The sequence below is a fragment of the Pleurodeles waltl genome, chromosome 4_2 (assembly GCF_031143425.1).
Source record: "Pleurodeles waltl isolate 20211129_DDA chromosome 4_2, aPleWal1.hap1.20221129, whole genome shotgun sequence".
In the NCBI taxonomy this organism is placed as follows: Eukaryota; Metazoa; Chordata; class Amphibia; order Caudata; family Salamandridae; genus Pleurodeles; species Pleurodeles waltl.
In genome coordinates, this window is record NC_090443.1 from 927,816,723 (window position 1) to 927,835,717 (window position 18,995).

At 40.1% G+C, this 18,995-nt stretch overlaps 1 protein-coding gene across 1 annotated transcript in view; it reads left to right on the forward strand.

The window, feature by feature from the left end:
* PDZK1IP1 (PDZK1 interacting protein 1) overlaps positions 1–18,741 on the forward strand; it is a 60,522-nt gene extending 41,781 nt beyond the window's left edge. Inside the window, exons 2-4 of the mRNA XM_069232716.1 lie at positions 6,158–6,278; positions 8,866–8,964; positions 18,350–18,741. Of these exons, the coding sequence (XP_069088817.1) occupies positions 6,158–6,278; positions 8,866–8,964; positions 18,350–18,422 (293 nt within the window). The 3' untranslated portion in view covers positions 18,423–18,741. The remainder of the gene's footprint in view (positions 1–6,157; positions 6,279–8,865; positions 8,965–18,349) is intronic.
* Positions 18,742–18,995: the final 254 nt, after the last annotated feature.

Consider the following 18,995-nt stretch of genomic DNA (forward strand, 5'->3'; position numbering starts at 1 on the left):
CTGACTTCATTGTGATCTGGACTAAATAATCCCTTACCACTAACAGCACATTCCTTTGATTAGCATAATTTTCCTAGTCATGCACCAAAATGTTGTGACTGACAGCCATGTTTGAACTCCTAGTAAATGCAGCATTCATTACATAGTCAACAGTAACACCCATTAAATTATCCACCTGGACTTTCATGGCCTGTAGAACTTCTGAACAATCTGCCTCTTGTTGTGTGAGTTTATATAATGAAGAAAAATCTTCCCTTAGTAAATTTGCTATGCCTGTTTGCAATGATAACAAAGCACCTGCATAAGCTTTCTTCAGTGCAGCATCTGTTTTGTGATCCACTGTATCTCTAGGTGCCATCTCCTTAACTACAATTGAAAGGTATCCTGCGCAATTGGAGAGCGTTACATCAACGGGAATTGTGACTGGCAAGTCGAGATCCTCATCCACTACTGGATGAAGTTTACACACATATTTTTGAAAAGACGTTATTTCAGGGTTATGCCTTTTTCTCTTTTTACATGGATCTGTGAAGGTACAGTTGAAAGGAAGATAGTTGTTCATATTTATTGAATGAATCCATATAAGAAAGCAATAGGTCAACCAACATTACCCTGACATTATGTAGCACCATCTTCACTGTTACACTGGTCATAAAACATGAAGCAACTTAGGTCTCTTCAAGGCACTTTCTTATATAGGCCTGGGTGAAGAAGGTATGCCTTGCTCTTTTTGTAATGCCGTAACCACAGTAGCCTTAAATATTTCCTGCAAAGCACCTTGCTTACAGGAGAAGGCTTTTAGAGCATAAATATGTCTACTACTAAACTATCTACTACAGTAATGTGGCAAATTTAAAAAATAGAATTAACAACGATATCTACTATAAAACTATAGTGTTGAAAAATATCATTAAAAAGGATAAATTAATATATGTAAAATTAATAGTATTTAAATTAATAAAAAATAGTAATTTTTCAGAAAAAATAACCATATTTAAGAAACAATGTTGAACATAAACTATATTTGTAAAAAAAATACATTAAACTATGTTTCAAATGTATTTTAAAAATAATAAATACATTAAATATTTACAATTTAAAAAGAATATTTATAAAACCTAACTTTCATTGATCACACACTATACGTAAATGTAATTAACATTAAATACCTTCAGAAATAGTACACATAATTAAAAAGTGGTATGCAAACTACATATAAATAATGTATTCTAATTAAAAAAAACACAAGCCAATGATAAAGGCTATATGCCTGATTGTTTATCATGAAAAGTTATGATAAAGGCAGTAAGCCTGACATACTGATTATCCAAAGCATATGTTAAAGTCAACGGGCATTTAAGGCTGAATTGTTGTTACTCTCAATTAAAGCCTGCAGATAGGTTTGTTAGATGGAACGTCATTGATTACCTTAGTAGGCAAGGGGCTTGGTGTTGGTTGCCCCCTCTGACAAGTCATTAGTATAGAACATCTGCACTGTGCAAATCCTTAGTAAGCCCTATTAGGACAGATGCTATTTTTCTTTGCCAGTTTTAATTTTGTATACCAGTGGTTCACAACCTGTTTGTCTGCAGAACCCCAGGGGTTTGTGACATATTCCCAGAGGGTCAGCAGGTCTGGACCGTCAGGAAAGCACTTCTCCATCTGGGGCCTCTCTCTGCATGTTTTTATATTTATTACTTTCTTTGTGCAGCAGTTTTAAAAGCACTGCAAATGTTCTTGTACATCCAGCAGTTTACGGACAAAAATAAAAGTGTAAAGATACCTCTGGTGGTTAATGTACCTGCTGCAGAGAGATGGGAGTTTTATCTAGTGGCAGTTTTGACTCATCTAAGTTAGCACAAAGGGTTAATAGGCCTGATTCAAAGAACATGTATCATGTAAAGAACAGTATTTTATGTGCAATGCTCAGTGGTGTACTGCTTGTGTCACAGAGATTCTTTTGTTACTGTGCAGTTCATAAATTACAATCCTAATCTCGAACCGTGAGCTATGAACTGCCATCAAGGAGCTGTATGCAAGCTGCATGGCACAAATTAGAAAGTTATGTTTTTTCCCAGTCTTTCATTATACGTAAGCTTCTAAAAATGGTTTGCTTGATCAGAAATACATTTTTAATATTAAAGTCAACATTAACCACTGTGTTATGTTCTGAATCCTGAGTTTATACTTCTCCAGACCAAGCGCTCTTAGAAAATGGCTACCAGTATGTAGTCACCTGTAAAGTGTTTCAACACCTTACACTGGTATGAGAGGAGGTATAAAAGAAATGAATAACAAGTGACAGAGGATATTGAGGCTATGGAGAGATGAGAGGCCCTTATGGTTTTACTTCCTTTCGCCAGATCTTATGTACCTAAAAATTAAAAACAGAAATTGCTTGGGAAATGTAGAATCTGACTTGAGGACTCAGCTTTCCTAAGTAAAACCAAACATTAAAAAGTTAGTCATCGAGATGCAGCGCCAACTTTCCATTATTTAAAAAAAAAATTCAATATCAAATAATTATATCTTTAGTAAATCAAGTATTTGTTTGTTGTGTACATGTTTGTGTATTTTGTGGGAATTACTGTTTTGATGTTTGAAATTGAAATTGTACAAATTGCTTGGGGGCCTCTGGCTTTCAGTAGTGATTCAGTGGGGGTCCTCAGGAGTCAAAAGGTTGGAAGCCAACGTTGTATACATTTGCATTTTCATAAGTGTATGCTTGATGGGTGACTTGTGGGAAAACACACATTCAGGACAGTAGGCCTGAGTTAGTTATGGTGACAAGCCAATGATAAGAGCCATAGGCTTGATTTGTGTGCAGTGAAAATTTACATCTGATGTCATAGGTCAGGCCTGTTTATTATGAAAAGTTATTACAAAGGCTGGCTTATCTATTGTGAGCATATGGTAAAGTCAGTAGGCCTATAACCGTGGATTGTTGTCACATTTTGTTACAGGCTGTAGAAAAGTATTTGCCATAGTAGGCAAAGATCTTGGTATTTGTCCCCCACTCTGATAAACCTTGAGAGTATAATTTCACTGTGATGGCTCTTGCTGCACCTCACTGAGAGAGGCTGTATATTCTTTTGACAACTGTATTTTTTACGTATTTGTAATTTTATGACTGTATGCCTGGTTGCCAACTTCTGCACACTTCTGTTGGCCTGGGTTACATATAGTGTGAATCCACTTGTAAAGGTCTGATGCCTTATCAGTTCACTGGGAATGGTTATGTCAGATTCCTTAGGTGTAATCTGTACTTAATAAATGTTATGACAAAGCAAGTACACCTTACTTATTGTAAAAGGTATGTGCTAAAGGTAAACATCTTTTAATGGTGATTGTTATTACACTATGCTAAAGACCGTAAGCAGACTTTTTCTTACATGGAATCCTGCAGATTACTGTAGAAGGCAAGGGCTTTGGTACTGGTGACCCACCTGAACAAACCATGGGAATAGACGATTTGCACTATGTTAATCCTTATTAGGCTCTATGAGCAGGGATCTTGTATTGTTTTGACAACTGTATTTTGTACACATTGGCGATTTTATTATGGTATAGCTGGTGATTGCTGGGTCTGAAGGTTTATGAACAACGACTGTAGGTATAAGTTGGTTGTGCTAACAAACCAATGATAAATGTTATAGGCACAATTCTTCACTATCAAAAGTTATGATAAACGCAGTAGGCCAGACATATTGATTGTGAAAAGCATATGCTAAAGTCAATAGTTAAAGATAGATTGTTATTATTCCCTACTAAAGGCTACAAAAGTGATTTTGGACCAGATGTATCATCCCGGCCCTTTGCGATTCGGAAATAGCAATTTTTAAGAAATCGCTATTTCCGACTCGCAAAGTGCCATGTATCACATTTGCGATTCGGTAATAGCGATTTCTTAAAAATCGCAAATGCTATTACCGAATCGCAAATTGCGATACCTGCCCCATTCGCAGCTATGGGCCTGTTGGCCCATACCTGCGAATTTTTTGCATTTCCAAAATTGCGATTTCTGAACCAGAAATCGCAATTCTGGAAATGCAAAACCCCAGGGTGCTGGGGGGCTAAGGCCCCCTCTGCTGCACCCCAAAAACATTTGGGGGGACATGTAAGGTGCACATATGCCAAAAGGGCATGTGTGCTTTACATGGACAATTTAAAAATGCATTTTAAATGCATTTTTAAATTTTGCACATGGTTACCACCAAGTTCAACTTGGTGGTAATTAGCGATTCCTAAATGCCAAAATCGCATTTAGGAATTGCTTCACACATGTGCTAAGAAATCGCAAATAAGGAATCCTCATTTGTGATTTCTAATTTAGAGACTTGCAATTGCGACTCTCTAAACAGGGTCGCAATTTTAAGGAATCGCTATTTTAGCGATTCCTTAAAATTGTGTTCAGAATGTATTTCATACATTCTAAACTGGCATTTTGCATTCGCAAACTGGCATTCATACATCTGACCCTTTGTTTCATGGAATCTCGCAATTCACCATAGTAGGTAAGCATTTTGGTGCTGTTTGCCCTCTGTTACAAACCATGAGCATAGAAGATTTGCACTGTCAAAATCCTTCTTAGGCATCTTATGAAAGATATTATTTTGGTGTGCTAACTGTAATTTTGTATACTGTGTCATTTTATGAACGTATGCCTGATATTTGCCTTGTGGGAAAGCTTATGCTCAGTACAATGTTGAATATGGAGGTAAGCCATTGTAACAGCTATGATTTTTCCGTAGGAAAACTATTTTTGTTGCCATCGTTCTGATCTGTTTATTATGTTATGCAGATTTGTAGAGTGCACTATCACCCAGGACGGTAGCGTGGAGCTGAAATATTATGATAAACACATTAGGTTTGGCATATTGATTGTGAGAAGCATGTGTTTAAATTAAGAGGTAATTAAGGGTAGATTATTATATTTGTCTACTAAAGCCTATAGGTAGATATTTTGTTACACAAAATGCCAAATTACCTTTGTTGGTAAACATTTTGGTGTTGGGTATTGCCTCTGACAAACCTTAGGGGAAGAACATTTGCACTATAATGATTCTTGCTAGACTCTCTTGCATGTCTGTCAGGATTTTGTAATAGAAAATAATTTAAACAGTGCATAGCTCATATATACAAATATATATATACAAATATATATATATATATATGTATATATATATATATATACACACATACCTCTACATAGAGGGACTTTGGGTCCACTATTTTCTGCCATTGGTCTGTCTGAGTGTCATTTACACTCTGCTTCAATCCTTGATATTGAAATATTGAACTGCGAGGGGTAATGGCTCTGTGTGCACCATTCAGCTGGCCTCATGCCATGTGAGTTATTGCATTTTTGTTAACTGTGTACATCCACCTGAAAATAAGTGTACTTCAGTGCTGGGTGGCTGATCTTTTAATTTTGAATGTTCTCCTTTTGTAGGTCCCCTATTTATTTTTTGTTTCTCTTCTTTTTGTTTTAATGTTTATTTAGAGGAGGTTGCTTGCTGCTCATTTTAAATGCAAATTCCACGTGTCACCTTTTATAAACCTGGAGATCATTATTGAATGCTATTGTCCATGGTGTATAATTGATTTACCATTGCAAGATAGTCAACACCTTGGGTCTAAATGTGGTCACACTGCTTGAACTTTAAAACAATAATAGACTATTTACAATACCTCTGTAAGATGGGCACCCTCTGCTATGTTTAATTTTGTTATTGCAAACATATGCCTGCCATGTTTAGAAGGCAGCATGTTTCCTGCACATGTTTTAGAGATTGTGTGTAATTGTATTTTGGTTGTGTCAGAGGGTGACTGGAAGGATGAGTCAATGGATTGAAGAATGAGTACATGAGTGGACAGTTGTGTGATAGAGCACGCTTATGATGACGTATTGAGTGTTTACACCTATTAGTGACATAAAAGGCACTTTCATTTTCAAGCCAGACCTTTTGATAATGCTTGTTAAATATGTCCTTGTATTGAAGGTCTATTTGCTTCTAGTAATGTGCACGCTCTGAATTAAATGTTCTTTACCGTTTATATCTTTATAATTTAGCTTAAGCATATTTTAGATATTCATACAATTTTCGTCACATGGCTGACTTGCCTGACGTACAACTCCCATCCTTCCTTTCCTTAGGGACGAACGCCTACGTAAGGGCCTTTCCGCAGTGGCTGACGGGAATCATTGCTGTGTCCGTATTCCTCTTTCTTGTACTCATCGTCTTTGTGATAAACAGGATCTGGTGTGGGAGGAGCCAGTAAGTTGTCGACTTCTTTTTGTTTTGTCTGAGCACTAAGCAGTGAATTATTTCTGCCCCTCCAAACTAGAAATTGCTTCTCATCTGCAGAAGAACCACACACAAGAGACACTGTACGCCCATTAGTACTTTTAAATATATTACCATCATATATTTCCAAATGAAATATGTAGTATTTGTACTAAATTCCATCTGCAGGTTTAAATCTCAGCCAGTTCTCTGATTTGGAACATTAGCTAAAAGTTCACTTGTTGGCTTGCAGAAAAACTCTTTGAAACAAGATGCCTTTTTTCCCCTTGCTTTTTACGTCATGCTGTATATTAAAGATGTTAGCTGTAGGTTGTCAGTCTTTGGATCACTGAGCTGCCTTTCAGTAATTCAGTGATGGAGAGATGGTGGTCACAGTGCTTTACAAATTCTACATCTCCCGGATTGGTAGATAAGCCTGTTGCCCAGCAAATGGAGGTATGTTGTTGCCAAAGTTGAAGGATGTCCAGGTTGTGTTAAGTATGTTTTGTGGTGTACTATCTAATATGATATACGTGTTTGTGATCTGTGTGGAGTGGATGTTTGTAAGAATACTGGCTACAAAAATGTGCTAGAAGATTTTTGTAGAAAAGCATTGACAAGCCAAATATTATGGTGCTAAGTACCTATTCGTTAGACTAGATTCCCTAATCTTAACACCACATTGACTTACTTGAGAGTTCTATGTATTGTCAAGCTCTGTATATGGGGAGGTAAGTATAGCACACTTAAACTTACCTATATGTATATTGACCTTGTCTATAATTTGTTCATAAGTATTTTGGCTATGACATTTTTTTAGCGAAACATTAAAAACTCAAAATTCTGTTAACACATCATAAGAGTCTTAGCTAATGAGTTATTTTTGTTTGAAATATGGGCATCTTCATGGTTGATGCATCTGTCTTGTGTGCTGAATTGAAGTTATAACAGTGTCATTTTTGTTCTGTCATATGTTTCTGAGATGTCTTATAGTGTCTGATGCAGTAAATTGCTGGAAGATAGGCATTATGAAATGAAACATAAATTTATATAGCAAGGCTTTTCACCCGTGAGGGTCTCAAGGCGTTGTCCATGGGCGTGGGGAGATTAGGTGATTTGCTCACAATCACAGGACCTTTTTCCAACACCGAGGCTCAAACCCAGATCTCCAGGTGGTGGCTCTGACAGCTGCGCCACATCTTCTCCCTTAGCCTGCCTTCTAATGAGTTCTATTGGATTTTTTGTTAGATGTTTTGTTGGTGGATTGTGATTGCCAAATATGCATGCCTTGCCCGTACCGAGTGACTTCTGTCTGATGAATACTGTTCCAGACCACCTTGCACAAACTTGCTTCCAAGCGGTTTGCTATATAGAAGTAGCATTGCATACATTTATACATAAGACATTTGGGGCCAGATGTATCAAGCTTCCGGTTTGCATTTCTTAAATAGCGAATTTTAAGAAATCACTAAGAAATGCAAAATGGTATGTATGAAATTTGCGAGTCGGTAATAGCGATTTCCTAAAATTACCGAATCGCAATTAGGGAATGGGAGTCCATTCATCCCTATGGGCCTGTAGGCCCTTAGGTGCGAATGGTTTTGCATTTCCCAATTTGCGAATTCCTGTTAAGAAATTCGCATTTAAGGAATGCTTGATACATGTGCTTTGGAAATCGCAGTTAGGAATTCCCTATTTGCGATTTCCTATTTAGAGAATCGCTATTTTTGTGATTCCTTAAAATTGCACAACGAATGCCTTTCTTACATCTTGCTAGGCATTTTTGCAATCGCAAATGGCCGAATTTTGAGATTCACACAGTTTCCGAATGCAAAATTGCTTGATACATCTGGCCCCTGATGTTTTATGAGGAGGTCCACATAGTTGGGATGTGTATGGTCTTATACATGCCATTCATTTCTCCATCAGAGGAAGACCATCTGTGTCTAGAGTCACATGGTGATACAGGTTAGAATCAGGACCACTGGATTTATGCGGCAGTGGATGACCAAATTATGGGGCAGGTTTGACAGAATAATGCAGCTAAATGCTGCACAGTTGGTGACAGGCATGTTTAGTTATTTTGTCGTTTCAACACCTATTAATACTATCTGGTCCAAATTGAACCTCATTATACCAGTTTAAAACCTAAATATTGCAATCAGCAGCTGAAATGTTATTAGTTAATTCTTGCAAAGGGTCTACCCTTGCACACAGCCACCTTTTGGTGCTTGGTTTAGTAGAGTTTGTTCAGTTTGAGTTACAAATGTTGGTTGTGAATTCTGCTAATTATGCAGTAGAAGATGGATTATGTGGCACAATTAGGCTGAACACGCTGCAGCCCTGGAATCGCAGAATTCCAGTAGCTCTGGTTATAAGTAAAGCTGCTTCATCAAAGACGGTCAAAGAAACAGATTGTTTTTACGGAAACAGGCTTTCTTGGAGTATTTTTAGGCTTAAAATAAACTGAATTTATTTATGATGGGTCACCTATAAGATCTGAGTTCATCTTTCACCTGCCAATTCGCCCATTTGTAAACTTCATCTGTACCTGTATTTTCTATTTTCTCTTCTTTAGAAAAAATGAATTTCCAGCGGTGACGGAAACAAAGGCTACAGGAAATGAAGTGTTGTCCAATGGCACCGAAGGACGGTATTCAACTATTGTTCATTTCAGGTTCGTGCTTTATTTGGTGAACTAGTTATCTGTTTAAGGACTCATAAAGGGTTGCAGTTTAGTGACACTGATGGATCAGTAAATAGACAGGAACTTGACGGTATGCGTTCATGTCACTGATAGAAGTACAAGCAGACGCACCAACATTTAGGAAATCAGTAATGGACAAGTAGGTTACTAGACATTATAGGATGGATGGATGAATGGACAGATGGATGTACGAACGAACAGATGGATGGACGGTCGGATGGACGAATGGGCTGTCCAAGGCTGGAATGGCGACTGTCTGTTGGTTTACATAAACCATGTGACCAATTAGATTGTAATATGCTATTTTTGTAGGAAAAACTGTAGAAAGCCCTCATTCTGAATTAAAGCAGTAACGTTTGTATTAAGAAAATAAGTATTTTAGTTTTTTTAGATGATAACAGAAAATGTATTATTCTTGCAAGAGCGTGGTTTAATATATTTTAAATATACAAATAGAATAATTATCTCAGTAATAAAAACATGTTACTTTCTTTCTTTTTATTTCAAAACAACTTTTTATTGAGCAAAATGAAAAAAGGAAACATACAAAGAAAATGAAAAAACGGTTGAAATGTTACATGGTATATGCTGTAGTTATATGCAAAATTGACAAATAGTCATTCCAAAAATCGGAAGATGACACATTTAAGGATCAACACAGCGTAACATGTTACATCTCATCCAAACGTTGGTGGGAAAGGAAAGAACAAACTTTAACAGAAAGAAAGAAAGAGAGAAAGAAGGAAAGAAAAAAAGAAAGAAAGAAGGGGGAAGGGGAGCAAAGTGATATCTAGATGAGGTGATCATCTTGATAAGAAAGGTGGTTGCAGACGATTATAAAGGAGAGATAATACGGAGGACCAAAATATGAACGTTTTAGAACATTAAGGCATTAAGGAGGGGGAGACTGCTGAGTTTGCCATGTTCAGCTTGATGTTGCATACGTAGGGAGGGTTAACAATTTCTAGAAAACTGTAAAGTTTGTTTGAGAGTGTCTTATTCACAGAAATCCAAGGATACTGAGTAGTAAGATAGCATGGGCTCCATTAGTGTATCTAAGCCATTCCTATCATTCATGATATAAGGCCTTGTGTAATGTTCTCCATGAGGAGAGAATGGTTTTGTGTGCTAAGGTAAAAAGTAGATCAACTAGTAAGAGATCTTCTTGACTCAAAGTCAAGGAGTCTGCAGAAAAGAGGACGATTGGCAGTTAGGAAACACATTGAAAATGTTGTTGATCGTCTTATGGATTTTGGTCCAAAAGTCTGTCAAATGAAGATAATCATACAACATATGTTGTAGATCCGCATGAGGGGAGTTGCAGCTCCAGCAATTGCTATTATAAGAAATGCAAAGTTTGAATAGCCGGAGAGGTGTAAAATAAGCTTTGTATATAATGAAAAATTTGGTCTGAGCAAGATTAGGAGTTATTTTCTTTGAAAAAGGAGGGTTCCAAAAATTGTGCCAGGTGACGTCTAGAGGGCTTTGTAGACCGTCACATGACCATTCCTCCTGCCATCTCTGTTTCAAGGAGTCATAAGGAAAAGTGGAATTTGGGCTGAGCTGAGCATCAATTTTAGATGCCACACAACCATTTCTTTGAAGTACCAAAATTAATCTGGGTAGCAGTGCTGACTGGAATGGGTAAGCTTTGTGTTTTTCACTTTCATTTTAATAAATTGTAGAAGTTGGGAGGAGATATGTTGAATTAAAGAGCGATATTAGTGAACGAAAGAGGGAATTTTTTTGAGCCCAGATCCACAACCATGGCTACACCAGCAGACTACTGAACATTGATTGTTTTGGACCCTAATTTAAGTTTAATGTCTTTGTTGAACCAAAAGGAAGCTTGTAGTGAATGTCTCATTTTTACTTCAGAAAACCGAGAATCCAAAATAAGGGTCCATCTAGTATGGTTTTTGATAGTATTATTAAGAAAGTAGTGGTCTTTATTAATTGTTAGAAGGCTAGGTAGTGAGAGATGATCTGTTATTGAGGGTTCACATGGAACCCAAGGGGGGGCTATGATCTGTACTGCTGTTGAACCATTGTATTCTCTGGGAGGCCAAACAAGTCAACCTCTCAGTTTTTTACATAAGCAAAGTTTTTTGATGGAGATACAAGATTTTTTAACACCACCAAGGAAAATGGTTGAGTTGGCAGAGTAAGTTGGTAAAAAAATAGAGCATAGAATAGGAGACATTGCTAACAGATAATTGACAATCGGAGTGATTACCATTTTTATGGATTTGAGTTTGCCCCACCAAGTTAAACACTTGGGTGACCATTCCCCAAAGAAGTTCTGCACTTTTTGGAGAACTAGGGTTTTGTTGTGTCTAATGGATTCGGTGAGGCAATCATTGAATTTGGAGACCAAGATATTTAAGGACCTCTGGTTGCCACACCAGATCAGAAGTCCTCAAGACATCTTTCGAGCAGAGGATATTTAATGGATGGACTTCAGACTTTTCTCTATTAAGGGTATACCCGTAAGCCGCTGCATAATCATCTATTGTTAGAAATGGGGTCTTTGGTTGGCAGTCAGGTTACCCCCTGTCCAAGCAAGGACCCTCACTCTAGTCAGGGTAAGTCACACACAATCCAAATTATCCTGTGCCCACCCTCTGGTAGCTTGGCACTGAGCAGTCAGGCTTAACTTAGAAGGCAATGTGTAAAGTATTTGTGCAATAAATCATACAATAACACTATATAGCACCACAAAAATACACCACACAGTGTTTAGAAAAATATATAATATTTATCTGGGTATTTGCAGGTCAAAACGATAAAAGATGCAACAAGAAATTGTAGAGATATCACTGGAAACTGACATAAAGGGGGTCATTTTGACCTCAGCGGTCTTTTTTGAAGACCGCCGAGGGACCGCCGTGCGGAAGACCGCCATTGGTGGCGGTTTGCCGCTCAGCCTATTATGACCGTTGGCAGCTCTCCGTCCTTTTACGGACGTAGAGCCGCCAACAGCCATACTGGCGGGAGGCGGGGAAGTGGAGGTTGCTCCACCTCCACCGCCACGCCAACAGAACACCGCCCAGCGAATCACGTCCTGTGATTAGCCGTGGCAGTGTTCTGTTGGCGGTGTGGTGTCGGCGGAGCTGCCCCCATGGCTCCCGTCCCCTCCCGGAGGATCGACGGAACAGGTAAGTCGATCGTCCGTTAGGGGAGGGGGGTAGGTGGGTGTTGTGTGTTGTGTGGGTGCATGGGGGTGTGCGTCTGTGGATGTAGAGGGGGTGTGTGAGTGCGTGTATGCCTGCGGGGGTGTTGTGTGTATGGGAATGAGTGCGTGTATGTCTGTGGGTATGTCTGTATGGATGTGTGAGTGTATGTTTGAATGTGGGTGTGCGTGTATGACTGTGTGTGTGGATGTAGGCATGTATGTCGGCGTGTGTGCGTGTAAGTATGTAGGTGTTGCCTGCGTGCGTGTAGTGTGGGTATGGGTGAAGTTATGTTGGGGGTCGGTGTGGGGAGGGGGGCCCTGCCACCTTTGGGGGTGGCAGGGGTGGTGGGGGGGTAGGGGAGGGAGTGAGGGTGGGGGGTGGTGGAGACCCCTATCAGTGCCAGGGAAGGGATTCCCTGGCACTGATAGTGCTTACCGCCATGGATTTCATGGCGGTTCAAACCGCTGGAAATCCACGGCGGTAAGCCGGGTCCAAATACCACTGGCGGTATAGTGACGGCCGCCGGGCTGGAGACCCAGGTCTCCAGCCCAGCGGTCGTCTCCGCCCTGGGGGGCGGAACGGAGAACCGGCGGATGACCATGGCGGTAACCGCCATGGTCATAATTCCACAGAGTAAGACCGCCAGCCTATTGGCAGTCTTGCCGCCGGTTCTCCGCCTTCCGCCAGGGTTGTAATGACCCCCAAAGTGTCTTAAGTCTCTTTCAAGCACAAAGTACCTGGTTTGGAGTGAAAAATCTCCACAAAGGGCCGCAGAGGAGATGATGCGTGGAAAAATGGTGTGTGCGTCGGTTTCACCCCTTCACACACGGACTTGCGTTGTTATTTTTCACACGGGGAAGATGTGCGTCGATTTCCAGCGCGCGGACAGGTCTCCTCTATGGGTCGTGGGGTTTTCAGATGCCCAGGGGTCTGTGCGTGGAATCCTGGACTTGTTGTCCGGCTGCGCATCGTTCCGGTGGGCTGTGCATGGAATTTTCTTCCTCACGGCAGGTGCTGCGTCGATTTCCTCTCTGGGAGTCGGGCGGCGTTGTCCAGGCGGGCTGTGCGTCAAAGTTCCGGTCGCACCGCAGGCGTCGCGTCGATCTTTCCCTTGCGGGGTCAAGCGCCGTCTTTCCAGATCGGAGTGTGGTAAATTTTTCACTGAGGAGCAAGCTGTGCGTCGAATTTTTCGGCGCACAAGGAGTCCAGTTGAAAGAAAGAAGTCTTTTTGGTCCTGAGACTTCAGGGAACAGGAGGCAAGCTCTATCCAAGTCCTTCTGCAGCAAGGCAAGAGTTCAGCAAGGCAGCAGGCCAACAGCAAGGCAGCAGTCCTCTGTAGAAAGCAGTCAGGTGAGTCCTTTGAGCAGCCAAGAAGTTCTTCTTGGCAGGATGCAGGTTCTGGTTCATGTTTCTTCTCCAGCAAGTGTCTGAGGTGGTAGGGCAGAGGCCCTGTTTTATACCCAAATGTGCCTTTGAATTGGGGGAGACTTCAAAGAGTGGCTTAGAAGTGCAACAGGTCCCCTTTCAGTTCAATCCTGTCTGCCAGGGTCCCAGTAGGGGGTGTGGCAGTCCTTTGTGTGAGGGCAGGCCCTCCATCCTCCCAGCCCAGGAAGACCCATTCAAAATGCAGATGTATGCAAGTGAGGTTGAGTACCCTGTGTTTGGGGTGTGTCTGAGTGAATGCACAAGGAGCTGTCAACTAAACCCAGCCAGACGTGGATTGTAAGGCACAGATTGATTTAAGTGCAAAGAAATGCTCTTTCTAAAAGTGGCATTTCTAGAATAGTAATATTAAATCCAACTTCACCAGTCAGCAGGACTTTGTATTACCATTCTGGCCATACTAAATATGACCTTCCTACTCCTTTCAGATCAGCAGCTACCACTTCAATAATGTATGAGGGTAGCCCCAATGTTAGCCTATGAAGGGAGCAGGCCTCACAGTAGTGTAAAAACGAATTTAGGAGTTTTACACTACCAGGACATGTAAACTACACAAGTACATGTCCTTTCTATTACCCACACAGCACCCTGCTCTAGGGGTTACCTAGGGCACACATTAGAGGTGACTTATATGTAGAGAAAGGGGAGGTTTAGGCTTGGCAAGTCCTTTTAAATGCCAAGTCGAAGTGGCAATGAAACTGCACACACAGGCCTTGCAATGGCAGGCCTGAGACAAGGTAAAGGGGCTACTCAAGTGGGTGGCACAACCAGTGCTGCAGGCCCACTAGTAGCATTTAATTTGCAGGCCCTGAGCACATATAGTGCACATTACTAGGGACTTATAAGTAAATTAAATAGTCCAATTGGGTATGATCCAAAGTTACCATGTTTAAAGGGAGAGAGCATATGCACTTTAGCACTGGTTAGCAGTGGTAAAGTGCGCAGAGTCTAAAAGCCAGCAAAAACAGTGTCCAAAAGGTTGAGGAAGGCAGGCAAAAAGTTAGGGGTGACCACCCTAAGCTGTCAGGTCTAACTTCTATTATAGACATAATTTTGGGAATGGCGGAGTCTGCCTGCTCAGTTATAATTAAGATATAATCCGTGTATATCGCTGTTTTGAAACATTTATCTCCAACATGAATGTCAATGGAAGTACTATTTTTGTTTGTTTAATGCAAGAAGAAGTGGTTCGATAGCTAAAAGGAAAAGGAAAAGGGGCAGCCTTGGCATCAAGGGCAGTTGCTGCAACCAGCGTGTTTTTGGATTTTGAGATCTGAAGGACATGCCCTAAAAGTCTGATGTTATCATTAGAGAGGCGTCCTTTAAGGAAGCTGGCCTGATATGATCCAATTAATCAAGGCATAACTCCTTCCAAGCGTTTGGACAGGTTTTGCATATATTTTATAGCCTACATTTATTAGTGATATTGGTCTACAATTTTTGGGGAGGGTGTGATCTTTGCCTTCTTTAGGGATGAGTAGCTTTTGCTGTAGACCCAGTTATGCACCCTGTATTGCCAAAGTTCTGGAAAAGATTCAGTAAAGGAGATTGTAATTTGTCCATGAAAAGGTTATAAATAATTCATGGAACCTTCAAAGTTGATGTATGGCAATATGATCTTGGGTTATTCAAGCACATAGCCCATGCTTTATGAATTATGAAGAAATAGTGCTTCATAAAAGCAAAGCAGGCTTATACATTACAGAACAGTCGATCTTGGAGGGGCTGTATCCATTTCAGCCTCCTGGATGTTGTCAACAAAAATATGCAAGTGATGGTGGTCATAGAACAAGTGGGGTGATCCCTTGTAGACAATGCAGAATCTAGCCAGGCCTGAGAATGAAAAAGGAATGGTCTTATTCCGTAGCTTTGGAGTCAGTGCTAGGATTCCTTTTCTGGTTTGGGCTGTTTATTTGGAATCCTGGAAACAGTAATCCGATGACCTTCCCAGGTGATAAATTGGTGTTTGCGGATGAAGTCTGGAATTGTCTCAACCTGTTGGTATCGAAGAGGATTGCATATTATTGGTGTAGGAGGGTTCAGTGAAGATGTGTAGAGATTTTGGTGCGATGGGACAGGGTGAGCTCTCTCCAATTCGAATTTGTCAGTGAAGGCAATTCGTTTAACTCACGGTATCCAGTCCTCCAGAAAGTTGATAAATGAGCCAAGCTGGTTTTCACAATTTTCCATGAAGCCAAAAATTCTCAGATTGCCTCTCCTATTCCTGTTTTCAAGCTCAGCTGCAGAGCGTTGCATGTCCAGAGAATTTTTTTCGATGGCGTTAATGTCTTTTTTCATGGTGGTAGTTTTATCCTCTAGGTCGCATATATACGCTGCTCTGCTGCTGACATTTTCTCAGCTATCTGTTTAATATCCATTTTCATACTAGAAATATCCTGTTTCATTATATCCATCGTCACTTTGGTGGTTTGTGCAAGGTTTAGAACATCCAAATGTTTTTGTAATGTAGAGTCCATAGTTTCTCTAAATTCAGTCTTGCTCCTACTAGGGAAGTCTGGTGTTGGAGGCTCCAATTTAGTTCTTTGCGATGTAGACTTCGATTCCTTTTCTACCATTGCGATGAGGATTGCAGCGAGCTGGAGATTTCAAAAGGTAAAAGCTGACATTGAACCTAGGACCAAGAAAGGAGAGGTCCTTCTGTGGTCCCAGCAGCGAGCACGGTCTTGTTGACATGCGCAAACCACTTTTCAGCTGTTGTTAGTGCCACAGGAATATTTATATTGCAGACAGTGGAAAAGACAGACAGACAGTTCTCAACAGCGGTATTTTGATGTTCAGGTCTAGCAGACGCTATTTGTGGAAATGAATACCAAATGCAAGTAGAGTTGACTGAAACCCTGTTTCTTATTCCAAAATGAACTAGGCGGTAAATACAGCAGAGGTTATTCAGTGTAGTGAGCTACAGCATAGACTTTCTATCAGCACAGGGGTCACAACAGCCACATATCCGCTAGTGTCTGCTTCCACAATTGCGCACTGACGTGGAGAGCATACAGGGGACATAACAGAACAAGCCAAACAATGGGGCACATGTAACGTGGTGGGTGTGCATGTAGAAGAGTTCTCTTTCCCTATTTGGACTCCTACCACTGCTGTTTTGACAAAATGGTCATATACCTGTGACCAGAAAAAGCTGTACACATCATGACAGACAGTTATAATCAACCAATGTCGATTGAATGTGGGCTAGTCAGTGTCTGAATGACACTTGCAGCAACCGATGTCAGATAGAGGGTTTGACCTATTGCCTATATTTTTATAGATCATATAAGCTCATGGGAAACAACTAGAGCTCCCTCTTGCCAGATTTAGAAAAATAAATAAATATGTGTTAGAATGGTATGCTGAAACAGCTGTGCCTATTGTCTGTCTGCAGAAAAGGGGATTAATCAGAAGAGAATTAGGAGGTGGAGGTAAAGGGAGAGGATTCATACTTTTTGGCATGAGACAAAATGCAACAACACAGCCACATATGTTAAAAAAATCACATTGGTGCAATCCTATATCGATATGATAATGATTATCAGAAAGAAAATGTCGTGGAGGACCTTTTTATTTTTTAACAAAAGGCCACACCCCAAGACCCGGGTTGGTCTAAGTAGGTGCTTATACCACACCTTCTCCAACCTTGTCTGGGTCTCCACCAATCGAAGACAAAGTAGAGTTTGAACTTTTCTCTCACTTGTAAATAGGGGTGTTTGAAGTTCCCATTGAATGCTTTCACATACTTACGCACAGTTCCAGGAAAAATATATGAAATTACGCGTAGTTGTATAAAATACACATCTGTTATTTAGTGCTATATTTTAGTGTGAAATGTGTCCTTGCATCAAATTTTGGCCGAAGAACACATGTTGTTCTAAAACACAATTGCCCTGTACAACAGCCACTTGCTTTCCTGTGATTCACGTTGTTCCTCTGCACCTGCACTATAATTTTGCTGTGAACAGCAGTGTAATTCCTTGATGTGGAGTAATGTCATAATTTGAGGAATTTTGCTTAACAAGCATAGCACAAATTACTGAAATTGCAGGCCTTTCGCCAGCGTCATTTACATTTCGCCTGGGCCTATGTAACCTCGTTGTGGAACATGTGTTTTTCAATTGATGCCTATCCATTTACAATTTTATATGATGTCAATGGCATGTAATGGATCAGTGAGCTACATAACAATTGACTACATGGACATTTTTCAAATTTTGAATGCTGAAACTTATCTTTACTTCGTTTTAATACCCAGGTTAAATGCATTAAAAAGTTAGACATTTCTATTAGGAAACAAACTTCCATAGAACATATTAACAGTAAATCACACCAAAAGGCAGTTGCTTGACATACCTGTGAGAATGAAACGTGTTCTTTTTATTGCCACCACCATTTAGACAGGTAGAAGTAAATGGCCATAACTTAGCAGTGCCTGTCAAGTGATGTCAGAGTGGAAAGTTGGTCATATAAGAAATGGAGGGAAAAACTCAGAAGAAATCATGATCATTCCATGGCCCACTATTCTTCATGTCTCACATTTATCATTTACCTAGTGCATCTTAGTTTTAATAACTGTAGGCTCTCTTAAAAGGAAAGACTGTCGAAGTACCCATACAGAAGGAGATGTCTGCATACCACCCCCACTGATAATTATTAATTGGGCTATTGTTTTTCTTTTGGGTCAGAAAGTGTTGTGGTCTGCATACTGATCTTATCTCATCTCATTCCAGATCCAAAGAGCATGAAAATGCTTATGAAAATGAGATTGAACCAGAGGCTACAGTCATTACAACACCCATGTAAACAGCATTTCGCCCTTCACTTACTGTGTACCTGAGTAGAAGGAAATTCTCTTGCAAGATGGAATAGTGATGCTTGGAAGCAACATCCCAGTCTGACATACTACTGACATATATTATTTCAATATTATCCATATTGAAACTATGTGCGTGATTATATTTGTGTGCATTTATGATGGAAATTGTCAATTCAAGTTATTGAATTTGTTTGCATACATTCGGTATTTCTGGAATGTGGTCTACTGCTTTGTTACAAAATCAGATGTGTGTGGAATGTTTATTTTCTGCCTTTTATGAAATAAAGTTTATAGACATTTTTGAAACTGGTGTGCTTTATTTACTGAGCTAATGTTTCACTGTCATGATGCAAAACATTGGTTATACACAGAGAAAGTTGAATAGTATTGTCAGATATATCTTTCTTGCATTAGAAAAACACAGTCCTCAACTCACCAATCCTGTGCATTGAACAATTCAGAAATAGTTACCAACTATTGCCATGGTTAAGGAGCAACCCATAAAAGCTGTACTTCATTCTTAGTGACCTTTATCACATGTCTGTACAATTGAATATGTT